The 27,026-nt window shown below is 40.5% G+C and overlaps 1 protein-coding gene across 5 annotated transcripts; it reads right to left on the bottom strand.

The window, feature by feature from the left end:
* Window positions 1–246: 246 nt before the first annotated feature.
* Window positions 247–27,026, bottom strand: LOC138440755 (zinc finger protein 354B). 5 transcript variants are annotated; one of them, XM_069590594.1, is made up of 6 exons: window positions 26,710–26,881; window positions 25,600–25,804; window positions 24,373–24,449; window positions 22,376–22,502; window positions 21,543–21,638; window positions 247–2,350 (listed from the first exon to the last, which is right to left on the bottom strand). In XM_069590594.1, exons 4-6 carry the CDS (start codon window positions 22,407–22,409, stop codon window positions 771–773), a joined length of 1,710 nt encoding a protein of 569 aa, XP_069446695.1. In that variant the 5' UTR covers window positions 22,410–22,502; window positions 24,373–24,449; window positions 25,600–25,804; window positions 26,710–26,881; the 3' UTR covers window positions 247–770. The 5 variants fall into 5 exon arrangements, with proteins under 5 accessions (XP_069446695.1, XP_069446694.1, XP_069446692.1 ...); XM_069590593.1 differs by having other exon boundaries at window positions 25,600–25,687; window positions 26,710–26,877; XM_069590591.1 differs by lacking the exon at window positions 24,373–24,449 and having other exon boundaries at window positions 25,600–25,687; window positions 26,710–27,026.

The raw sequence follows: 27,026 nt of genomic DNA, 5'->3' as shown, positions 1-27,026 counted from the left end.
TGCAGTTTATTTTTATCTATTATTTGGTCCTTTGCTCTAAAAATGCATAATTTTAAGATTTTGTTTGGTATTAAAATGTTAGTTGTAAGAGACATGGTATTAAGCTTATGCAATTGGTGTCTTTCTAATGAGAAATCCAGCACCTTTACACCCAGATTTTTTCTGTTTACATGTTGCATATAGTGTATAACACTGTATAAAGAGACAGAAAAACCTCACATTTATCTTATAAATGGCCAAAATCAGTATTTTCAATTGTGATTTATTTGTCTCAAGATATTTTAAAAAGTGACTAACAGGTATTAAAGTATTCCACATATTTATTACACAGTCAAAGTTTTTCCTTAGAATTAAATAACTGATAAGGACTAAATTAAAATTGAAGTTTTATCATATTCATTACATTTACTAAGTCATTCTCAAGTGTGTATACAGTTGTCCCATACTATCTGTAGTGGACTGATTCCAGGACTCCCCACAGATACCAAAATCTGAGGGTGATCAAGTCTCTTATGTAAAATGGCATAGAATTTGCATGTAACCTATGCACATCTCTCATAAACTTTAAATCATCTCTATATTACTTGAAATACCCAATACAGTGCAAATGCTTATGAAAATAGTTGCCAGTGTGTGGCAAATTCAAATTTTGTTTTTTGGATATTTCTGAAATTTTTAAATTTTAAATTTGCAGTTATTTGAACCAGTGGATGTGGAACCCACAGATATGTGCTACCAATTGTATTCTAATGACCTTTGGTTTAAGGGTTTCACACATGCAAATCTACTTTGAAGGGGTCCTCTTCAATGTGAATTTTATAATGGTTCGTAAGGGACGACCTCTGGCTGAAGAGTTTCCCACATGCATTACATTCATAGGGTTTCTCTCCAGTATGAATTCTTTGATGTGCAATAAGTGATGAGCTCTGCCTAAAAGTTTTCCCACATGTAATACACACAAAGGGTTTTTCTCCTGTATGAATCCTTTGATGTTGAAGAAGAGCTGCACTTTGCCCAAAAGATATCCCACATTCCAGACATCGATATGGTTTCTCTCCTGTGTGAATTCTGTGATGATTACTAAGGGACGAGTTACACCTGAATGTTTTCCCACACTCATTACATTTATAGGGTCTTTCTCCAGTGTGCATTCTCTGATGTTGAATGAGAGCAGAACTTTGTCTGAAGGCTTTCCCACATACTTTACATTTACATGGTTTCTCTCCAGTATGAATTCGCTGATGAATAATGAGTGTCGAGTGGGAACTTAAGGCTTTACCACACTCATTACAATTATACAATTTCTCTCCGGTATGAATTATTCGATGTCTATTAAGTCGTGAAATAGAAGTGAAACCTTTTTCACATTCATTACATCTGTAAGGCTTTTCTCCAGTGTGAATTCTTTCATGTTGAATAAGAGATGCACTCTGACTGAAGGCTCTCCCACATTCACCACATTTAAAAGGTTTCTCTCCTGTGTGAATTCTCTGGTGGTAACGAAGGGATGAACTAGACTTAAAGGTGTTGCCACATTCGTTACATAAATAGGTCTTCTTTCTTGGATGAATTCTCTGACATCCAGGTAGGTTGCAAGTGGATGCCTTCCTTCCTGGGTTATATTTGTGGGGATTGTCTTGAGCATGAATTTTTTGATGTATAAAAAGGGCAGACCTTCTGCCAAAGGATTTACCACATTCTTTACATTTGTAGGATTTTTCCACAGTATGTATTTTTACGTGTTTATAAAGGGATGCACTATGGCTGAAGGCTTTCCCACACTCTTTACATATATACGGTTTCTCTCCAGTATGAGTTCTTTGATGTTGAATAAGAGCTGAGCTTTGGTTGAAGGCTTTCAAACATTCATCACATTGAAATAATTTCTCTCCAGTATGGTTTTTCTGATGTTTACGAAGGGATGACTTGTGAATGAAGGCTTTTTCACATATGTTACATTTATGGCGTTTTTCTGCTGTCTTTATTTTCGATTGGTTAAGTACATTTGAATCCTGCCTGAAGCTATTTCTTTGTATTTCATATTTTGAGGGTGTTTTTTCTCTAGTAACCCTCTGTTGCTTAACAAACACTGATTTCAGGCTGAAATTTTGGCCGAAGTCATTATTTTTATGGCTTCTTTCTACAGTGAGGATTTTTGTATGGGTGACTGAAATTATTTGTAAACTTTCACTTTTGTCCTTCTGTTTCTTTATTCTGTCTTCATATATGCAGGGGTTTTCTGATATGAAATTCCATGGTTCATCCTTTTTGAGTGTTTTCCTTATTAGCCCCGAAAATGATGAGTCTTGAGTTTGAGTTGCCTTTGTGGTTTTAGGACTGCTCTTACATTCTGAAAAAAAATAAAAAAAGGAAGTGCCGATGATTCACACGATTAGCTGAGACTAAATGTATAGAAGGAATAAATATTAATGATATCTAAATAAGGCCTCGCTTTCTGGATTAAAAAAAGCACTAAGAAGGGGAAAACATAGGAAGGAACACTGTGTATATAAAACGATAATCAATGAGAGATGGTGTACTAGGATGAATAAAATAAGGGATCCTCATTTAAAGAAGGTGTGCATATACGCATGACCAGGAGAATGGAGAGAAGGGATCAGAAGAGAAATACGAACTGGGAAATGCAGTCTAGCACCCAAAGCATATGACAGGCTCATAAATTATCTCCATGACATCATTCTCATTTCTGTAATTATTTCTAATCATGAATATATTCCCCACTTATTCTACATGTCAAACTTCTCTGTAGCCTTCAGATTCAGTTCCAATGTTGGCTCGTCTGTCACCTTTTCCTGACTCTAAGCCCAAACAATCTATTCCCCTTATTATACCACTTACCATAGTATCCCATAATATGTATTTAAGGGAAAAAAATGAGTATATCTGGAGAAAATGAGAAAGCCTTAAAAAAATTCAGCACCATTAATAATAAACACATACAAGGAAACAGGAATTGAGAGATACTTCCTCAACAAGGTAAAGTAAATATACTTTAGTCCTAAAATCAGTATCTTATTTAATAAAGAAACTCTAGAGACATTTCCACCACGATCAAGAACAAGGCAAGGATACCAACTACCTTCATTTCTATCCAACATTGTACTAGATGTATTAACCAATACAAATACACAAGCAAAGCCTTCTGGCTTTGTGTATAAAGAGGCATAGGATGACTAAAGAGAAAATTAAACTACTTCTATTTGCTGATGCTATTAATGCTACATCTAAAATTAAACCTCAGAGAATGAATGATAAAACTTGATCAGTGACATAGCAGGATATAAAATTAACATACTAAAATCAATAATATTCATTTATACAAAAATTTAGGGAAATAAATTCACAAGAAATATGAAAAACTTATTTGAGGAAAAATTTAAAACAGTCTTGAATGACATTAAAGTATACCTGAACCAATAGCAAAACCTCTCCTATTCATGGATTAAAAAAATAAATATTATAAAAATGTAAAGATATTAAGTTGCATATGTGTATGTGTGTATATAGATAGATATTTTAAATCCTGCAGGATTTCTCAACTTCAGCTGACATTTTATGCTGGATAATTCTTTGTTTTTCAGTGATCGCCTGTGCAATAGTACCTACTCTTTTCACCACTCCTACCCTCTCTCAAGTTGTGACATTCAAAAATATTTCAAGACACTGAAGCACTGAAATGATAAAATCACCCCTGGTAGCGAACCAGGGATGAAATAAAAATGACAGTAAGTTAATAAATATTGAAACTGGGTGATAGATACACAGGAATTCCTTATACTATTTTCTCTACTTTCATATATGTCTAAACTTTTCTATAATAAAAGTAAAAATTAACTTTTTTTTTAACTTTTTGTTAATTTCCTGCAAGAGGAGAGAGCAGGTTAATCTTTCCCCCCTTTATACCACATATAATCAGGGAGAAAATTAGAAAATACTTATATATGAATGAAAATGAAAACACAACTTACTAAAACTTATGGGGTGTAGTGAAAACAGTGCTAGGAAGAAAATGTAAATAAGTACTTAAAAACATAATTTACTACTTAAGGAACCAGAAAAAACAAACTCAACCCAAAGCTAGCAGGAGGAAGGAAATAACAAAGGCAAAAGCCTAATTACATAAAATAGAAAAACAATAGAGAAAAATCAACAAGTCCAAAATCAGTAATCTGAAAAGACCTAGAAAATTGATAAGCCTTTAGTAAGACTAAGAACAAAAGGGAAAAGACACACACTAGCAAAATCAGAAATGTGAGTGATGACATTACCACAGATTAAAATAAAAAGGATTATAAGGAAAAACTATGGATAAAACTATGGCAAAAAACTATGGCAAAAAACTGGATAGCCTAGAAAATATGGACAAATTCATAGAAACACAAAACCTACCCAAACTGAATCATGAAGTACAAAACCTGAACAGATATATATCTAGAAAAGCAACTGAGCCAATAATCAAAACCTCCCAATAATAATTATAAAAAACAGCTCTGTACCAGATGGCTTTCAGTTCAGTTCAGTCACTCAGTCGTGTCCGACTCTTTGCGACCCCATGAATTGCAGCACGCCAGGCCTCCCTGTCCATCACTAACTCCCAGAGTTCCCAGATTCACGTCCATCGAGTCAGTGATGCCATCCAGCCATCTCATCCTCTGTCGTCCCCTTCTCCTCCTGCCCCCAATCCCTCCCAGCATCAGAGTCTTTTCCAATGAGTCAACTCTTCACATGAGGTGGCCAAAGTACTGGAGTTTCAGCTTCAGCATCATTCCTTCCAAAGAAATCCCAGGGCTGATCTCCTTCAGAATGGACTGGTTGGATCTCCTTGCAGTTCAAGGGACTCTCAAGAGTCTTCTCCAACACCACAGTTCAAGGGCATCAATTCTTCGGCGCTCAGCCTTCTTCACAGTCCAACTCTCACATGGCTTTACTGCCTACCAAACATTAAAGATCTAACACCACTCCTTCTGAAATGCTTCCAAAAAACCAAAGGAGGCAGCAATACTTTCTAACTTATTCTATGAAGCCATCATTGCCCTGATAATAAAACCAGACAAAAACCCTACAAGAAAAGAAAGCTAAAGATCAATATTTGTTACATATATTGATTTTAAAATCCTCAGTAAAGTACTTGCAAAGAGAATTCAGCACATCAAAATGATTATACATCATAACCAAATGAAATTTATCCCTGGCATACAAGAATGATTTAACTTATGAAAACCAACTAAAGCAATACATCACATTAACAGAATGAAGACACAAACCCACACAATCATCTCAAGTGATATAGAAAAATGTGCCTAACAAAATTCAAAATTCAACCCTTTTTCATGATAAAAAAAAAAAAGAAGATCAAAATTGGGACTAGAGGGAAATTACCCCAACACAGTAAACACTATCCTTAAAGAACCCACAATTAACATCATATTGAATGGCAAAAGACCATAATCTTTTCCTCTGAGATCAGGAACGAGATAAGGATGCCCACTTTTAACACTTCAACCCAGTATTAGAATTTCTAGCCAGAACAATCAGGCAAGAAAAATAAAGAGTATCTAAACTGGAAAGGAAGAGGTAAAATGATCTTAGCCACAGATGACATGCTCTTTTTAAAAATTTATTTATTGAAGTACAGTTGACATATAATGGTGTGTTAATTTCTGCTATACCACAGTACTTCAGTTATCAGATGGTAAAGAATCTGTCTATAATGCAGGAGACCTACGTTCAGTCCCTGGGTTGGGAAAATCCCCTGGAGGAGGGCATGGCAACCCACTCCAGTATTCTTGCCTGGAGAATTCCCATGGACAGAGGAGCCTGGGATGGCACAGAGTCAGACACAACTGAGCAACTAAGCACACAGCACATACCTATATTGGGTTGACCAAAAAGCTCATTCAAATGTTTCTGTAACATCTCATGGAAAAATCCAAATGACCTTTTTGGCCAACCCAACATATACACTCTTTTTCATATTCTTTTCCATTACTTATGGTTTACCACAGGATATTGAATATAGTTCCTTGTGTTATACAGTAGGACTTTGTTGTTTGTCTACTCTATATAATAGTTTGCAATAGATGACATGATCTTATATACAGAAAATCTAACGATTCAACAAAAAACTGATAGAATACACAAACTCAGCAAAGTGGCAGGATGAAAAAATCTATACAAAATCAGTTGTGTTTTTATATTCTAACAATGAACAAGTCAAAACAGAAATAGAGAAAAGGATTTCATTTACTATAGCATCAAAAAGAATAAAATACTTAGGAATTAACTGAAAGGAAGTAAAAGATTTATACACCGGAAACTACAAACACTGTATAAAGAAGACAAAGGTAAATGGAAAAACATCAAGTATTAATAGATTATAAGATTTAATATTGATAAGATGTCAATACTACCCAAAGTAATCTAGAGATTAAATGCAAGTCTTATCAAAATTCCAATGCCATTTTTGGGCAGAAATAGAAAAACTCATGGTAAAATTTATATGAAATCTCAAGGGACCCTGAGAAGTCAAATAATTTTGAAAAAGAAGAACAAAGTTGGAATACTTCTCGATTTCAAAACTTATACAAAGTTACAGTACGGCAGCATCGTGGTACTGGCATAAAGGTAACACAGATCAATGGAACAGAACAGGAAGACTGAAAACAAGCCTTCGCATATAAGGGCAAATGATTTTTGACAAGGGTGCCAAGACCATTCAATGGGGGAAAAGATAGTCTTTTCAACAAATAGTGCTGGGAAAACTGGATATACATGTGCAAAAAAAAAAAAAAAAAAGAAGTTGGACCCTTCATGTGTGTTGTGCGTAACACCATACACAAAATTTAACTCAAAATGAATATATGACTTAAATGTAAGACCTAAAACCATAAAATAGGGCAAAAGCCTATAAAACATAGGGCAAAAGCCTCATGACTTAGGATTCACCATTGATTTCTAGAATAGAATACCCCAAACACAGGAAACAAAGGAAAAAACAGACAAACAATTATACTTCATCAAAATTAAAAGCTGCTGGGTGAATTCCTGGCAGTCCAGTGGTTAGGACTTGGCACTCTCAGTACTGGGGTCTGGGTTCAATCCCTGGTTGGGGAACTAAGACTCCACAAGCTGAGCAATGTGGCCAAAATAAACAAATAAAAGCTTCTGTACATCAAAGAAGACATTAGCAGAATACAAACGTAAGACTAGGAAAATATTTTTTAATTATATATCTGATAAAGGGTCAATATTCGAAATATATTAAGTATTCCTATAACTCAACAATAAGAAAAAAACAATTTAATTCAAAAATGGGCAAAGGACTTGAACAGACATTTCTCTATAGAAGGTATACCAGTGGACTCTAATAAGCACATGAAAAGATGCTCAATATGTTAGGAAATAAAAATCCAAACCACAATATTCTATTTCACATTTGTTATTATGGTTAACAAACATATATGTGTGTGTATGTGTTTTAATTAGATATATAGAGAGATGGAAAGTAACAAATGTTGGCAAGGATATGGAGAAACTAGAACCCTTCTGAATTGCATTGGTGATCATGCACCAGGTAGGAGAAAGAAAGCTTTGACTCAGTCTCTTTCAAAATCTCTGCTAATGTTTGAACATAAAAAATTCCAATGTTCACTTGCCACCCCCATCATTCCAGTTTGGCTTTGAATGTAGCCACTTTACATGCCAACCTAAACACACTGTCATTCTCCCCTAAACTGACATATGGAGTCTGTTGAGCAGGCTGAATATGTCACTCAATCAAGGACTCTGGAATGTCTCTCATAACTCAAAAACTGGCCAGTGATCTACCTTTAGAAAGCATCTCACTTCTGTGTATAAGAGAAGACATGTATGCTCCATATCCATCTCACAGAGATGTGCAAACAGACATGAGTTAAGGGCATGTACTTTAATGTGATTGATAATTTTAATCACATTCTGCAAAACGCTGTTAAGGTGACATTTTCCAGCTAGCCAGCATTTCTCTACGGATAACACAGTGAGTAGACTCACATTCAGAAGTGACCTCTTTGACGCAAGTACATTACTTTGCCAACAAAGGTCCGTCTAGTCAAAGCTATGGATTTTCCAGTAGTCATGTATGGATGTGACAGTTGGGACTATAAAGAAAGCTGAGCGCTGAATAATTGAAGCTTTTGAACTGTGGTGTTGGAGAAGACTCTTGAGAGTCCCTTGGACTGCAAGGAGATCCAACCAGTCAATCCTAAAGAAAATCAGTCTTAAATATTCATTGGAAGGACTGATGCTGAACCTGAAACTCCAATGCTTTGGCCACCTGATGTGAAGAACTGACTTATTGGAAAAGACCCTGATGTTGGGAAAAACTGAAGGAAGGAGAAGGGGACGACAGAGGATGAGACGGTTGGATGGCATCACTGACTCAATGAACCTGAGTTTGAGCAAGCTCTGGGAGTCGGTGATGGACAGGGAGGCCTGGCGTGCTGCAGTCCATGGGGTCGCAAAGAGGCAGACATGACTGACCGACTGAACTGAACTTAATGAAACTAGAAAGCCATCTAGTGGCTTTCTGACCATCTAATAATGGTCTAAAGACATTACTATGGTCTCTGTGCAGTCAAACCTTTCTGCTAAGGATAATCTGTATTTGCACCCCACCCCACCCCCAGCCCCAGCAATAGCATCAACACCTCAGTTCCACACCAGATCAAGCATTAGATTCTCATAAAGAGTGAGCAACCCAAATCCCTCACATGAACAGTTCACACTATAATAGCATTTACACTATTATAAGAATCTAATGCCACTGCTTATCTGACAGGAGTTAAGAGCTCAGTCATGGCAGCCACTCTGCCCATGCATATACAGACACAAAATGACCAATTCTGTTTTCCTGATATGAAATCATTCTTGAATAGTTCTGCAGCTGTGATGTTGGTTGCCAACAAAAGTGCACATAACATATCCCCTTGCATATCCTCCTGAAAAATAGATTGCACAAAAACAGGCACTGTTGTCCTGTTTTCAACATCGGTAGACTCATCAACCTGGATTGCTTACCACAGAGACTCATTAATCCTAACAACTGTGCCTCAATATCCTCTGTTGTTTCATCCATTTGTCTAGTTACAGTGCTAGCTGAAAGAGGAACACATGCCACCTTTTGAACTGCAGCCTCTCCTAACGTTCACTACAAATGAACTTTAGCAGCAGACAGGATCAACTCTTCACCAATAGTAAGGGACTTCTTACCTTTAGCAATGCAGTTAGCCCTAAGAATGATGCTCAGTGCAGACACATTTGATGAAGTGGTGGCCTTCAGTAACTGCTTGTTCTTCATATTCACTTTCTTTTTTCCCCCTTTGAAAAACTCCAGAGACTTGCATTTTATTGCAGGGTGCTTGGTCTTCCTGTGGTAAAGCAGTTTCGAAGGTTTCGAAACTTTGTTGGATAGCCAGTCATCACATATCATACAAAGTGGGCTTAGAGAATGTGAATCACCTGTTTCAATAAACCTGTAATTTAAGTTGGACTACTGGTATTCTATTTAGCTTTTATTATTTATTTTACTGTTGGCTGCTGGGTCTTCGTTGCTGTGCGCAGGCTTTCTCCAGTTGTGGAGGCTGCAGGCTTCTCATTGCGGTGGCTTCTCCTGTTGCAGAGCATTGGCTCTATAATGCAAGGGCTTCAGCAGTTGCAGCTCTTGGGTTCTGGAGCACAGGCTCAGCAGTTGTGGTGCAAATGTTTAGTTGCCCTGCAGCATGTGGGATCATCCGGGACCAGGGATCAAACCAGTGTCCCCTGCATTGTAAGGTGAATTCTTAACCACTGGACCACCAAGGAAGCCCAATTTTCTTTTAAATGCAGCTTTATTTTTGTTGGCAGTCTTAGAGCCTTCTGCTGTCTCATTATTGTGTCCTTCCCCCTTTTCAAAGAAGCTCTTCAGTGATGTTTGTTTTTTACTTATTTGGCAAGGGTTACTTTGTGGGATTATCAAAAATGTGACTGAGACAAGTGTGCAATGAGGGAAAGAGACGTGGATAGAAGTGATAAATAAAATAATGGACAGGCAATGCGTGGACTAAAATAAGTGTAAGATTCTGATTTAAAGCCCACCACTAGATGCAGCTGTACAATTCATCAACTCACTTGCCAGTATAAAGCCTGCCACCAGATACATCTTAGCTGTCACTTGCCACTCACTGATAGGGTTTTGATATCAGTCTTCAAGCAACTGATTTATTATGGTCTCTGTGCAGTCAAACCGCTCTGCTAAGGATAATTTGTATTTGCACCCGCCCCGCCCCAGCAAAAGCATCAACACCTCAGTTCCACATCAGATCAAGCATTAGATTCTCATAAAGAGTGAGGAGTCTAGATCCATCGCACATACAGTTCACAGCAGCATTCACACTATTATGAGAATCTAATGCCACAGCTGCTCTGACAGGAGTTAAGCGCTCAGGTGGTAAATGCCAGCGATGGGGAGGTGCTATAAATACAGATGAAACTTCCATTGCTCTCCTGCTGCTCACCTCCTGTCATGCAGCTTACCACTCACCTCCTGCTACCGGGACTCCTGCTCTGTAAGACACTAGGGATCCAGTAATGAAAAGAAATGTTTTGTTTCCTCCAGGAGCCTAGTTTAACATGAGAAACAAATTAATTCAACGTGCAATCAATGCAAAATGTGATCACTTCTACAACGAAAACGAAAGATAGAAACAGAAGCAAATGTGCACTTTAAATAGTATCCAAACTATCCTTAGACAGTGGCAGATATAAGCAGGAAAGATGTTCAGGCAATAGTTACAGTTTCCTAGGATTTTAGGGGATCAGTAGTTTGCTAGTGGAAATTTAAAAACTGAATCTTCCCTTTTGTCAAAATGGAAAGATATGTGCTTTCCCACCCTTTTTCTTAGCATATTCTTTGAGAAAACTTTTATTTGTAAATCATTCCTCTGTGCCTTTGATATGTATTTAAACTTGTAAAGCCTCTGTTAGCATTACAAACCAGCACTAAAAATTCTTGAAGCTTGGGAGTCATCTCTTTGACATATAAACATCAAGAAATATAGTGATACTATCTTCCTGTCCTTGTGAAAGTTTAGCCTAGTGCTTAGTTCCAAACTGCCACTGTCTGCTCATCATAGGATACTAGAAGTCTTCTTATCACTAGGACATATATAGCCCAACTGCCTGGTGAATTTAGGATAAATACAAAAAAATGTATAGCTGTGTTGTCGGCAGTCCTCTTGAAAGTGAAAGTGTTAGTTGCTCAGTCATGTCCACTCTCTGTGACCCATGGACCGTAGCCTGCCAGGCTCCTTTGTCCATGGAATTTTCCAGGCAAAATTACTGGAGTGAGTTGCCATTCCCTTCTCCAGGGATCTTCTTAACCCAGGGATCAAACCCAGGTCTCCCACACTACAGGCAGATTTTTTACCCTCTGAGCCACCAGGATGAAGACAAATGACAACTAACCTCAAGAACATGTATTCTCAAGAATATGTAATTCTCAGCTACATTAAAAAAGGGTGGGGTTTTTGTTTGTTTGTTTGTGTGATCTCATCAGCAGGTTACCTATGCAATTTAGTTTAATTCTTATTCAATAGTGACAATGTTTTCTGTCTTCTGGGGGGGATTTTCTGGGTTGGCAGGAGATTTAACAAAACTTTCCCCAGTATTATATGAAGGGATAAGCATGAGGGTTGAAGGTAGAATCAGTATCTTTTTTTTTTTTTCAACCCAAAATAGGTTTTTGGCCTTATCTTCTAAAGCATTCCCCTGATTTATCCAATCATCAGTCAGATTCAAAGTTATATCTTAACGAAAATGTGATTTTAATTGGCACTTTCACAAGGCTTCTTGTGAACCAGAGACTGAGAGAATTAAAATCGGTATTCTGGTATACATAACAGTATACATAACAGTATAATTATACATGGGTGTAGTACTGCATATTTGTGAACACCCTCTGTCTTACTGAAAAAAGAAATGCTGGTCTAGACAATGTTTTTTGGCAATGTCAATTTAAAAAACTTTTTATTATGGAAAAATTTCAATATATATGAAAGTAAAGAGTATTGTACAATGCTTCAAAAACCACCAACACTTCATGTATAAGCTTCACTCCTCTTCCATCAGACGGGCTAAAGCAAATCCCAAACATATCATCTCATCTGAAAATATTTCCAAACACATTTTTCAAAGGGCATTAAAAAAAAGCAACAAAAAGCAAAACATTTCACAGCCAATGAAATTAACACTATTTACTAGTAGCATCTTATATACAGGCAGCATTTGAATTTCCCTATGTGAAAGCCTTTGACTGTGTGGATCACAACAAACTGTGCAAAATTCTGAAAGAGATGGGAATACCAGACCACCTGACCTGATTCTTGAGAAATCTGTATGCAGGTCAGGAAGCAACAGTTAGAACTGGACATGGAACAACAGACTAGTTCCAAATAGGAGAAGGAGTACGTCAAGGCTGTATAATGTCATCCTGCTTATTTAACTTATATGATGTATGGCAAAACCAATACAATATTGTAAAGTAAAAAAGAATAATAATAAAATAAAATATGAAAAAAAAACTTATATGCAGAGTACATCATGAGAAACGCTGGGCTGGATGAAGCAAAAGCTGGAATCAAGATTGCCAGGAGAAATATCAATAACCTCAGATATACAGATGACACCACCCTTATGGCAGAAAGTGAAGAATTAAAGAGCCTCTTGATGAAAGTGAAAGAGGAGAATGAAAAAGTTGGCTTAAAGCTCACCATTCAGAAAACGAAGATCATGGCATCTGGTCCCATCACTTCATGGCAAATATATGGGGAAACAGTGGAAACAGTGTCAGACTTTATTTTGGGGGGCTCCAAAATCACTGCAGATGCTGACTGCAGCCATGAAATTAAAAGACACTTACTCCTTAGAAGGAAAGTTATGACCAACCTAGATAGCATATTGAAAAGCAGAGACATTACTTTGCCAACAAAGGTCCGTCTAATCAAGGCTATGGTTTTTCCAGTGGTCATGTATGGATGTGAGAGTTGGACTGTGAAGAAAGCTAAGCGCTGAAGAATTGATGCTTTTGAACTGTGGTGTTGGAGAAGACTCTGGAGAGTCCCTTGGACTGCAAGGAGATCCAACCAGTCCATTCTAAAGGAGATGAGCCCTCAGTGTTCTTTGGAAGGAATGATGCTACAGCTGAAACTTCAGTGCTTTGGCCACCTCATGCGAAGAGTTGACTCATTGGAAAAGATTCTGATCTGGAAGGGATTGGGGGCAGGAGGAAAAGGGGACGACAGAGGATGAGATGGCTGGATGGCATCACCGACTCGATGGATGTGAGTTTGAGTGAACTCTGGGAGATGGTGATGGACAGGGAGGCCTGGTGTGCTGCAGTCCATGGGGTTGCAAAGAGTCGGACATGACTGAGCAACTGAAATGAACTGTCTCATAAATTTTTTCAGTTAGGAAACAAGGTTCACCTACCTTGGTTGGTGAACTCTTAAATCTTTTCTAATTATTAGGTTATAAATGTAATTTGTAATCTGGTGAAGTGAAGGTCATTTGCCATCCCAGAAAAATATCTTAACCTGATAAAGAGCATCCACAACAACCTAGAGCTAACATTACACTTGGGCTTCCCCAGTAGCTCAGTGGTAAATAATCTGCCTGTCAATGCAGGAGATGGAAGAGATGTGGGTTCGATCTCTGGGTCAGGAAGATCCCCTGGAGAAGGAAATGGCAACCTACTCCAGTATTCTAGCCTAGACAGTTCCATGGACAGATGAACTGGATGGGCTACAGTTCATAGGTTCACAAAGAGTCAGATATGACTGAGTGACTAAGCACACACATCATTATACTTAATGGTGAAAGGCTGAATGCTTTATACCTAAGATCTGGAACAAGGCAACCATGTCTGCTCTCACCACTCATAATCAGAATAGTACTGAAAGTCTACTTAGTACAACATGGTAAAAAAATGAAATAAAGGGTATACAAATTGGAAAGGAAGAAATAAAACTATCCCTATTTGTAGATAACAGTACAAAGAAAATTCCTCGGAATCTACAAAACATTTTCTAAAACTATAAGACATTTAGGAAGGTCACAGGATAAAGACAAACATATAAAAACCAGTATTATATCTACATACTATGGACACATGGGCACTGAACTTATATTTATAGTACCATTTATAATTACTCAAAAACACAAGTGTAAATGTAAAGAAATATAGATAAGACTTGTATTATGAAAACTATGAAACATTGATGAAAGAAATTAAATAAGAGCTAAATGGGGAATTCCATGGTGGGTCTGTGGTTAGGACTCAGCACTTTCACTGCTGAGGGCCCAAGGGCCAGGGTCAATCTCTGGTCGGGGAACTAAGATCTCACAAATCATGTGGCATGGCCAAAAACAAAAACAAAATAGAACTAAATACACGGTTCGGTTCGGTTCAGCTTAGTCGCTCAGTCGTGTCCAATTCTTTGCGACCCCATGAAGTGCAGCACGCCAGGCCTCCCTGTCCATCACCAACTCCCGGAGTTCACACAAACTCACGTCCATCGAGTCGGTGATGCCATCCAGCCATCTCATTCTCTGTCGTCCCCTTCTCCTCCTGCCCCCAATCCCTCCCAGCATCAGGGTCTTTTCCAATGAGTCAACTCTTCGCATGAGTCTGGCCAAAGTACTGGAGTTTCAGCTTTAACATCATTCCTTCCAAAGAACACCCACGGCTGATCTCCTTTAGAATGGACTGGCTGGATCTCCTTGCAGTCCAAGGGACTCTCAAGAGTCTTCTCCAACACCACAGTTCAAAAGCATCAATTCTTCAGCACTCAGCTTTCTTCAGAGTCCAACTCTCACATCCATACATGACCGCTGGAAAAACCATAGCCTTGACTAGATGGACTTTTGTTGGCAAAGTAACGTCTCTGCTTTTGAATATGCTGTCTAGGTTGGTCATAACTTTCCTTCTAAGGAGTAAGCATCTTTTAATTTCATGGCTGCAGTCACCATCTGCAGTGATTTTGGAGCCCCCCAAAATAAAGTCTGACACTGTTTCCACTGTTTCCCCATCTATTTGCCATGAAGTGATGGGACCAGATGCCACGATCTTCGTTTTCTGAATGGTGAGCTTTAAGCCAACTTTTTCATTCTCCCCTTTCATTTCCATCAAGAGGCTTTTTAGTTCCTCTTCACTTTCTGCCATAAGGGTGGTGTCATCTAGATATACCATATTCATGGAGTGGAAGACTCAGCCTAGTAAAGACCTCAACTGTCTCGAAATTTACTTGGTTTACGACAATATCGCTGCATGTAGATATAAATAAGATTATTCTAAAATTTACATGGAAAAGCAAAGAAACTAGAATACCTAAAGCAACTTTGAAAAGGAAGAATAAACTAGGAATAATCAACCTACCCAACATTAAAGCCTATATATAGCTACAGTAATCAAAACTGTGTGATGTAGGTAGAGGGAAAGATACACAGATTAGTGGAACAGCGGAGAACACCTAGAAATAAAGTCACAAATGTGCTCAACCGCTTTTGGACAAAGATATAAAAGAACTGAGTGAAAGAAGACAGCTTATTCAACAAATAATGCTGGGACAACTGACTGTCCACCAGCAAAAATAATGAATCTTGACTGAATCCTACATCTAACACAAAAATTAACCCAAAAGAATCACAGAGATAAATGTTCAATGTAAAACTATAGCACTTTTAGAAAAAAACACAGAAGAAAATCTATAAGATCTAAGGATAGGTAAAGAGTTCTTAGACTTGACAATGAAAGGACAGTTCATAAAAGGGAGCACTGATGAACTGGAGCTCATCAAAATTAAGTCTTTCATTCTTCAAGAGACACAGTTAAGAGGATGAAAGGGGAAACTAAAGACTAGGAGAAAATATTTGCAAACCACATATCCGTCAAATGACTACGATCCAGAATGTATTAAAAAACTCTCAAATCTCAACAGCAAAAAACCAAATAATACAATTAGAAAATGGATAAAAGATACAAACAGACATTTCAACAAAGAAGATATACAGATATCAAAAAAGCACACAAAAAATACGTGCAATGTTATTAGAACTTAGGAAGATGCAAGTTAAATTACAGGTATAATTGGGTCTCCTGCATTTTAGGCAGATTTTTTACCATCTGAGCCACCAGGGAAACCCGGTATATACCTATCAGAATGGCTAAGCTAAAAGTAGCAACAACACAAAATATTGGCAAGGATACATAGGAACTGAATCATTCATATGCTGCTGCATTGCTGGTAGAATATAAACTGGAACAGCCACTCTGCAAAACAATTTGGTTGTGTCTTCAAAACCTAAACATGCAACTACAACATGACCTAGCAATTATACTCCTGGGCATTTATCACAGAGACATGAAGGTTTTCTTTTGTACAAAAACCTGTACACAAATGTTTTTAGCCATGTAACTTGTAATTGTCAGAAACTGGAGACAATCTGTATCCTTCGACAAGTGAATGGTTATATAACTGTGGTATGTGTACTTTACAAAAAACTATTCAGCAATCAAACGGAATGAAATATTGATACAAGAAACTACTTTAAAAATTTTCCAGAGAATTATGCTGAGTGAAAAGAAAAATCCTAAAATGTAACATACTGTATGACCATTTAAATAACATTCTTGAAATGACAAAATTATAGAAATGGACTAGGAGTTAAAAAAAGAGAAAGAACAAGGGGAGGTGAGAAACAGGGACAAGGAATCAGAGGAAAGTGGGTGTGCCTAAAAACAGGCAAGTCATTCATGCAGTCATTAACTGGAAACTGACTTGGACCAGGCACTGTTTTAGGTATTGGAGAAATAGGTACAAATGAAACAGATAACCCAGCACAAGGGAGTTTATAATTCAGAGACAGAGGAGATTATAAATAAATACTTACTATTTTGCAGTGATAAGGACTCTGAGAGAAAGTAACACACGATGAGGGGATTAAAATAGATGGAAGAATGCTGCAAAGGGTGTGGAGGTAAGGGACCCCTCCTATACTGTCGGTGGAAATACAAATTGGTGCTGCCACTATGGAAAACAGCATGGAAGTTCCTCAAAACAACTAAAAACAGAGTTGTCATATGATCCAACAATCCCACTCCTGGGCATATGTCTGGGAAAAACTGTCATTCGAAAAGATACACACACCTGAAAGTTCACAGCAGCACCATTTACAATAGCCAAGGCATCCTAACAACCTAAACATCCATCAAAAGACGGAAGGATAAGGCAGATGTGGTATATACACACAATGGAATACTATTCAGCCATTTAAAAGAATGAAGTAATGCCATTTGCAGCAACAGGAAGAGACCTAGAGGTTATCATACTAAGTCAAGGAAGTCAGAAAGAGAAAGGCAAATACCACGTTATATCACTTACATGTGGAATCTAAAATATGATGCAGATAAACTTATTTGAGGCAGAGGAACCAGAGATCAAGTTGCCAACATGTATTGGATCATAGAAAAAGCAAGAGAATTCCAGAGAAACATCTGTTTCATTGACTATGTTAGAGCCTTTGACTTTTTGTTGTGGATCCCAACAAACTGTGGAAAATTCTTTAAGAGATGGGAATACCAGACCACCTGACCTGCCTCCTGAGAAACCTGTTTGCAGGTGAAGAAGCAACAGTTAGAACCAGACATGGAACAACGGACTGGTTTCACATTGAGAAAGCAGTATATTAAGGCTGTATATTGTCACCATGTCATATGCAGAGTACATAATGCATAATGCTGGGCTGGATGAAGCACAAACTGGAATCAAGGTTTGTGATTGCAGCCAGGAGAAATATCAATAACCTCAGATATGCAGATGATACCACCCTCATGGCAGAAAGTGAAGAGGAACTAAAGAGCCTCTTGATGAAGGTTATAGAGGAGAGTGAAAAAGTTGGTTTAAAACTCAGCATCAAAAAACTTGAGATCATAGCATCCGGTCCCATCACTTCATGGCAAATAATAGATGGGGAAACAACAGAAATAGTGACAGACTTTATTTTCTGGCTCCAAAATCTCTCTGGACAGCTCCAGACAGTTGTACTTTCATTCAATTTAATCCAACTAAAGCCTAACTCAGAAAGGGGGACTCCTCATGGATCAGAGGCTGTCAAGGTGAACGGAAGGGCAACAATTCCTCCTCCTCTCCCTCTGATCTTTCACGCCAGGCTCAGCCCACGCCTGGCAGTGGGGCTGATGCCTCTCCTAGCTCTCTACTGCTTCCCTACTGCCTCAGTTCTCTGCTTATTTTGTGGTCATCTTCAGCTGTTCCCACAAGATTAGTATATTTCTCCCAAATGACAGCTATAAAGAGACAAGTGTGGTTCTGACCTCAAAAGATCTCCCCTTGGATGGGGAAGCAAGCACTCTCCTAAAGGTGCGGGCACCTTAGGAATCGAGACAGCCTGTCTCATAGCTCGTCTCACTCATTCACTCACCTCAGTTGCTCAGTCGCATCCAACTCTTTCCGACCCCATGAACCACAGCACGCCAGTCCTCCCTGTCCATCACCGACTCCTGGAGTCCACCCAAACCCATGTCCATCGAGTCAGTGATGCCATCCAACCACCTCATCCTCTGTCGTCCCCTTCTCCTCCTGCCTCCAATCCCTCCGAGCATCAGGGTCTTTTCCAATGAGTCAACTCTTCGCATGAGGTGGCCAAAGTACTGGAGTTTCAGCTTCAACATCAGTCCTTCCAATGAACACCCAGGACTGATCTCCTTTAGAATGGACTGGTTGGATCTCCTTGCAGTCCAAGGGACTCTCAGGAGTCTTCTCCAACACCACAGTTCAAAAGCACCAATTCTTCCACGCTCAGCTTTCTTCACAGTCCAACTCTCACATCCATACATGACCACTAGAAAAACCATAGCCTGAACTAGATGGACCTTTGTTGACAAAGTAATGTCTCTGCTTTTTAATATGCTGTCTAGGTTGGTCATAACTTTCCTTCCAAGGAGTAAGTGTCTTTTAATTTCATGGCTGCAATCACCATCTGCAGTGATTTTGGAGCCCAGAAAAATAAGGTCAGCCACTGTTTCCCCATCTATTTGCCATGAAGTGTCTGCTGAGCCCCAATTCCACATCTTGATGGGTCCACTGACTTACTGGGACCTGACAACAACCTAAGACAAGTCCTACCACATCTACGCCAGGTGGCTCCAGACTGGTTGCAGGCTGATCCTTGCAGAATATAAGCCTGAGCCGGTGGCCAGGCTACTTCAACTCCTCAGAGGCTGTGACCAGCTCTCAGGCACAGACCAGGTCCCGTGATAGGGCTCCCGTCTCAGCGGGATCTGCTCCCTCCCCCTTTCTCCCTGCTCCCACCTTTACACACCAGCTTCCTTTCTCTGGACTCACACACACCCTCTGAACGCGTCTCACATCCAAGGACCTTCCTTAGGAAGCACCACCCTGCCTGATCCACATTCTCACAGAGTTCCTGTGGCTCTTCCCCCAAGATCCCCACCAGAACTTGTCATTCCACACTCCTGTGTGCACTTAGTCTTCACCTCAACTGAGCTCTGCCAGGGCAGGACCTGTGTTCTTCTGGCCAAGGTAGCACCGCTGTTTATCATGGGACAGGAAAGCAGTGGATGAGGGTTTGAACTTGGCTCTCCCAGAGCCCCAGCTTCCCCAATTCAACAGCTGCCAGCCCCCAATTTTCAGGACAGCCACCTCTGCCATCTCTCTCCTCTGGTGACTGCTTCTCTGGCTCAGCCACAGAAGCTTCCTCCTTAACCCACCTCATGAGCGTTGAGGTTTCCTGGAACACTGACCTCTCCTCCATTCCCCCACCTACTCAGCTCAGGGCTTTAGAGGCTCCTCTCACACGTATGGCCCCTGACCTCCCTGCTGAGTTCCAACCCCCTAATCCTTCTATAACTGTCCACTGCGGACCTCTACGCATATTTCATTCACATCTCAAATGAAATCCATCCCACACGGAACTCATCATATACACTTAACAAAGGGGGCCCTCCTCTTTCCTCCTGAACCCACTACACATGCCTTCTTCCAGGTAATGTCTTGCCTACCTTATGCAATAATCTCTAGAAGGTTCCCATCTCTATTTTTTTCTCACTTCAAATCTAAGCCCAACAATGTTTCCAAAGTGATTATTCTTGTTAAATTCAAATTACATAATTAAGGACTTCATGGATATATTTTGTGAAAGTTCTAATAAAATCAAATGTAAATAAAGCCCCCTTTCGTCATGCCCATTCTTGATCCCAGTCCACATGTAACTAGTGTCCCCTGACTGTTTTTTAAGCACTTAAGCACATATTATGCATGTGGACAAACATGCATAACACCAGGGGCTTCCTGGTGGCTCCGCTGGTATAAAGAATCCTCCTGCAAAGTGAGAGACCTGGGTTCGATCCCTGGGTTGGGAAGATGCTTTGGAGAAGGGGACGACTACTCACTGCAGTATTCTGGCCTGGAGAATCCCATGGATTGTATATCCATGGGGTCACAAAGAGTTGGACATGACTGAGCTACTTTCACATGCATGCATGTAGACAAACACCACGTAATTTTCTTTACACGTAAATGGTGACAGGTTGTGATCATGCTCTGTAACTTGCTTTAGCTTCTCACATGCCTTGGAGCTCAGGCCACACCGGTGCTCCTTCTTTCTAACTGTGGTGCTGTGTGCAAACATAGGGACCCACCTCAGGATGTTTAAAGTGTCTTAGATTCAGACCAGTCTTTCCAAAATATCAAGGACCATATAATTCTTCAACTTAAAATTCTTGAGTTGGGGCTTCTCTGGTAAAGAATCAGCCTGCCAACGCAGGAGACACAGGTTCAATCCCTGATCCAGGACGATCCCACAGGCCAAGGAGCAGCTTGGCCCATGAGCCTCAAACTGCTGAGCCTGTGCTCCGGAGCCACAAGAAGAAAAACCACGGCAGTGAGAAGCGCGAGCATGGCAACTAGACAGCAACCCACACAGCAACAAAGACCCCGCCCAGCCAAGAAACAATAAACAAAGAAGTACAACGATCAAAAAATTCTTAAATCATTTCCAGTCAACCATGGACGGTTCTCATCTTTAAGAACTGTACCAGAGCACCGTAGTGTGGCCCCCGCCCAGCTTTCCAATCTATTTCCTTTCTCATCTCTTTCTTTTCCTATAACGCTGGCCTTCAGTCAGAATGAATCAGCTACAGTTCCTGAGATACACTAAGCCTGCTGAATGAATACATGAACATGTAGCCCTTCTCTGAAACAGGAAAGAATAAGAAAAAAGATCCTGAGAGGTTCACCTGTGAAGTAATTGTAAGAGAAAAAGAGGACACTCGTGACTGAGGGCCTTAGCATTCCTCCTCCATCATTTCTTGAGGACTGAGAACTTGGAGAAAGTTCACTGACCAACATCTCCAAGTCTCACATCCACTCATTTACCAGACTGCTGCTTGCAGAGATTCCCCACCCACTCACCTAGAGAGGAACCTCCAGGGCTTTCTTTCTCTACCTTCCAGGGATCTTCTCCTTGCTGCAACAGGGAGATCACTTCAGGTTTGGAAAATGGGAGTCCTGCTCACAGCCAAAAAAAAAAAAGGACAAAAAAATAAAAACAACAACAAACTCAGTCTTGACACAAAGAGGTAACTGGTTCTGAGTGGAAACTGAGAGGATGATGCAAAGAGCTTCTGTGGGGTGCTCAAGCTATGCCCCTATGATGTACAGGAGTGGGTTAGGGAAAAAGCAAGGGACTTGGAGAACCTAACAATGGAATAATCAGTTACATATTAGGGAAACACAATGAACACGCAGCCCTGAAATACAGTACCATTAGCTTTCTGTAGAAAAAGAAATATGTGAGATATTCCAGACTAATATCTATAAACAGGTATCTATGGAAAGGATCATGTAACAGGTAGCTTGTTTAAAATGAGAAAACACTATCTAGCTCCCTTTAAAATATGGATTATATGGTGTTCATCTGGCTGGAAAAGAAAACAGGGAAAGGCAAGTGGTGGGTCAAAGAAGGAGGATGAAGGATGCTCTCTGCTTAGAAATGAGCAAACACATCATAGTGGGAATGGCTTGAACTATGAGGGAATTTCTAATGTGCAGCTCTGTAGACTGTCCCATCCATGAGGCACAAGGCATCCATGCTTATGAGGAAAAATTTTTCAGATTTATTTTTGGAGATCCAATTTGTACAGTGCTAAGGCAAAATTCAGCTGAAATTTTGATGATCCATGGCCTTTATCCAGGGATTTGGGTGCTGAATTATCCCAATTTCCGATCAAAGAACATTTCCTTACCCAATGAGACAAGGTTACTATAGTTCTCCAGCATCACATCTTGGTACAAGTTTCTCTGAGAAGGAGCCAGCTTTCTCCACTCATCCCGTGTAAAGAGCACAGCCACATCTTCGAACGTCACTGACACCTGTAGAGACAAGCCATCCTAGCTCACCCAGGACCACCCATCACACAGGGTGACGGCGGCAGCAATGGGAAGTAGTCAGGTTACCATGAAATGCCTTTATATTATTCTAGGTTCTGAAAGGTTCAAGTCACTTGTTTAATGAACACGTGATTTGTGACAAATATATACTGAGTAGCATGAAGTCTGAACCATGCCCTGTGTTAACCACAGAGATGTGTGGAGGTATTAAGGCCATTAGTAGAAATGTTCATCAGAATACTCTTAAGGCAATTCAATAAAACATATTAAGAGCGTTAAAATGTTTATACTCTTTAAGTCTCCAATTTACTGTATTTCTTTGATAATGAACCATGCAAAAATATGCACACACAAGGACATTTATTACAGTGTTAGTAACAACAAAGAAATGGAAACAACCTAAATAATCATTGACAGAGGCTGGGTTAAATAATTTAAGGCATTATCTGTGTGCTCTCTGAAGCCTGAGGACAATAGTGGCAATTAAAATAGCTATTGTTTATTGAATGCTTTCTTCGGGCCAAGTACTATTCTTAGAGCCTTATATTATTCCTTAGTGTAAATCTTTTATCTTCATGACAACCCTGAGAAGAAGGTACTTATTATTATCCTCATTTTACACAGGAGAACTCACAGAGAGGGGAGGACATCTGTCTAAAGTCATAAAGCTGGTCAGTGGTAGTGCTGGGATTCCAATTTCAGGTGCATGTCTAAGGCTCCATTCTTAACACTCTGTAAAAGGCCTCTCTAAACCTACCAAATAATTAGTAAATAATTGAAATACTGCACACAATGTACTTAAAACAGTACCAAACTTATATTAAAGGTTCAGATGTTACCTATTATCACATCAATATAAAGTACTATGCAATCATTAAAACTGATGGTATAAGTTAACAATGTTGACTTAAAAAGACATTCATGATAATCTTAACTACAAAAGGCAGGTTATGTATCAGTATGTATAGTTTATTCCCATTTTTGAAAAAAATTAAATATGTACATAGAAAATGATGCTGAGAGATACATAACAAATGGCTCACAGCAATTATCTCCAGATGGTAGGGTTTTTTTGCACATATGGAAAAAATATATACACAAATACACACACATACACACATCTATACATGTATGTACATATACAAGCATATATACATACACACATATATATGTGCATATTTTGCACATATATCTGTAAAGTTTTTTGCCACAATTATGCAATATTTTTATGGTAAGATGAGGCATTAAATTAATATTGGTGAGGAATACAAGAAATGATCTTTGCTGTTGAAGAATTTACAATTAAACTAACAGACAAGAAAAGCGCATGAATTTGAACAACAAAAGAAAATGTGTAGCTGAATATGACCACACATCATTTACATTAATCCTTATTTTAGAGACGAGGAACACAAGATCCAGGGCAGTTAGGATTCCAAGTCACATACTTTATTAATGGCAGAGACAAGATAACTAGTCTCCTTTTAACACAGCACTTGGTATATTCTCTCTCTGACCCTAAAACATCCCATCACTGAGTTTTACATAGAAGTCCACGCAGCAGGTGAGGTTAGGGAAAAATGTCATATAGAGACGGAGAAGATTCTGGGCAAGAGAGCAGCCTGACTTTGTTGGAGTGGAATGGGAAAGCCAAGCAGCTCGAATATATAAGGGCGGGTCCTAGCCATTGCCTCAGAAGATCAATCACCACATTTCACGGCTTCAAATGACATACAACATCATGTAGCACAGAGCTCTGGTAACACAGGGTCTGGGCCTGCTCTGCATTCTGAGAAATGCACCAGAGGAACGGCTGGACAATAACCAGCATGAACTGAGAGGCCAGACATACCTGGGTTTGACTTCAGGTCACTTGACTTCTTTGAGCATCAGTTCCCTCACATGTAAAATGGGGTAATAACTGCTGCGCTGTTATGAGAGTGAGAACAAAGGTAAAGCCCTCGGGATATCCCCTAGCAACATTAACTATCAATATTATTGTTAAATGAAAATGAGTAAAAATTGACAGGATTTTCTGGGTCCGAAAAACACTGTAGTCATTTCCATCAACCAACAGTAATAGTATCGTGGACTAGAATGATACTGTTCAGCTACCACAACCACCACCTACGGAATGTCTCTGATGCGCCCAGACCCGATTGAAACACTTTCCACGCTGTAATTTCACCTGATCCTCCCATCTACCCTGTGAGGCAGGCATGGTTGCTACTCTCATTCTATAGCTGAGGAAACCGAGGCACAGGGAGACGCAGATGCCTAAGGCCTATAAATGGCAACAGAGGATATGGGTTCAAAACTGGCTGTCTGCCTTGAGAGCCCCACTTCTAACTGTACACCCTGTATACCTTGACTCTCCACTGCTGAAAACCCACAAAATCCTCCCTGCCACTTCCTGAGGAGTCTTCTCTCTGCTCTTGAAGTCAAAGGACCTCTCCAGTTATGTTCCCTCTGACATGGTTAACCTGGATAGGGGCCCCACCTTCATTTCCACAGCATAAAGATGAGAATAGTAGGTCAAGATCAGCTTTCAAGAGAGTGATAGAAGCCGATACATGATCCAGAAAGTTAAAAGGGAGGAAAAAAAACTAAAAACTATGGACTGGGAAAAACCTGGGAAAGATAACATGAGGATTCTCAGGGGTGGAAAGAAAAAGAAAAGCATTCTGGCCAAGAGTAGGGAGAGGGACAGGAATGAGCAAAGGGGCCGGGCCAGAAAGGAACGCTGCCAAGTGTCCATGTTTGTTTGCTCTGACCTCAAGTGATATAAGACATGTGGCATCTTACCTGTCTACTTAGTAATCACATGGTGAGCTGAGATTAATGAATAAAAGAGTGTCTACCAGGAAAACAAAAGAGAAATACTAGATACGGATTGCAAGGTTGGAAGTAAACATTCCCTATGGAATCCACCATCCACCTCTGTGGGCCAGCTCTTCAAAGAGAAAAGGATATGGGCTCCAAATCCTGGTGAAGATTGTATTAGGGGGAGAACTCCAGTTTGAAGATTTAAAAAAAAAAATCTATTTGTCTATAAGACTTGAGAGGGCAATGAGCTCACCTGAGACCTTGCTTCCCTCTGTTCGGCAGCCATATCCTCTTTCTGAGCAGTCTTCCTTGAGGATGGGTGAAGTCTCCAGAAGTCAGATCTGAGAGAAGAAAAAGGGAGCCAGGAGGAAGCCCCTTCTCTTTCCACCCCTCAGAATCAGCAGCTCTGAAACCTTTACATTCCCTGAGAATGATACCATGTGCCCTCAGAGAAGGACCTAGGAGTAGACAGCACCAGAGAGAAGGGTTGGGTCATCCTGTTCCGGGCCCAGCTCTCTCCCTGACTCAGAGGAAAAGGTCCTAGGACTCTATCAGCAGTAGCAGCAGCTCCTTGAGCCTCACCCAAGTGTCGGGCACTAAATGAATCATTTGGGACAGTTGGCACTGTCAACCCCCATTTTACAGATCAGGAAACTGAGGGCAGAGTGGGAGCAACTTACCCCAGTCCACATAGCCAAGGGAGGGTGGCACCAGGATTCCAACCACAGCTGGCTACAGAGCACATGCTTTAACCTCCCAGCGTACACGTGACAACCTTTCTCCATCCAAGTCTTCCCACCCAACTCCTCCCCCTCCTGTCAAGGAAACAATTTCCAGATTTTTCTAGAAAACCTGCTTCCGGAAGGGAACACATCAGCTCTCCTAAAGCGGGGAGCAGGCTTGACGGAGGAGGCACAGACAACCGAAGACTGGGATTCCAGTCCCGATTCTGCCACTGGGGAAAACCAAGTGACTCACTTCTCACGCAAAACAAGCCTTTCACTAAGGAGGGCAGTGGCGATGTTAGGGGAAGGAAATAATCTGCACATTCACTGCCGGCCCGGAGCAAATTAAAACGCCAGCAGGAGCCGCGCAGGTATCTCTCTGGGAACAGGTCGGGAGAAAGCAGCAGGGGGGCAGAACCCAGCGAATGGGGAGTTAGTGCTCGACTTGCGCCGTTCAGGGCACATCTGTGGGAGGCGGTGGTGCCAAGAAGACAGAGCCGGTGGCGCCCCGCCCACGGCCCGCCGGCACCCACGAAGAACCCGCTCTCGCCTTTTGGGCCTCTGCCCCGCGCCCCGACACAGCATCCTCCCGAGGCCCGGTCCTCCCTCCTGCATCCCGCCGACACTCCGCCGCTCACCTCGCCCAGGCCTCCGGGGGTTCCGCGGGCTGCAAGTGTTATGCTCCGGAACTGACACGGCCAGACAGCTGCTTCAGGTAGGGACTTGTCCGAGGTGCTGCCTGGGTCGACCTCACGCCGGGAGGCCTTTCACGCCAGCGGCAAAACCCACGCAGGTCCGGGACCCTCAGGGGCTATCGCTATCCCCTCTGGGAAATGTAGTCCACACCAGAACCCAAGGATTCTGGGAAGTGTAGTTCTTCCTAACTCTGCCAGGAGAGGCCGGGCTGAGTCTGTCCCATGCCCAGACGCATTCTGAGCTAATGCTGGTGCTTCCT

This window comes from Ovis canadensis, chromosome 5 (assembly GCF_042477335.2).
Source record: "Ovis canadensis isolate MfBH-ARS-UI-01 breed Bighorn chromosome 5, ARS-UI_OviCan_v2, whole genome shotgun sequence".
NCBI classification, from domain to species: Eukaryota; Metazoa; Chordata; class Mammalia; order Artiodactyla; family Bovidae; genus Ovis; species Ovis canadensis.
Note: the sequence above shows the minus strand (reverse complement) of the source record. Positions and strands in the feature narration are given on the sequence as shown.

Bases quoted from the DNA above. Each gene is read 5' to 3' on its own strand.
- LOC138440755 (XM_069590591.1), bottom strand. From the start codon at position 25,632: ATGGCTGCCGAACAGAGGGAAGCAAGGTCTCAG. The intron at 21,639-22,375 runs GTAAGGAAATGT...GGCTGTGAGCAG, and splicing joins TAGTAACCTTGTCTCATTGG to GACTCCCATTTTCCAAACCT. The intron at 2,351-21,542 runs GTGAGTGGGTGG...ATTTTTTTTCAG, and splicing joins CCCTGGAGGTTCCTCTCTAG to AATGTAAGAGCAGTCCTAAA.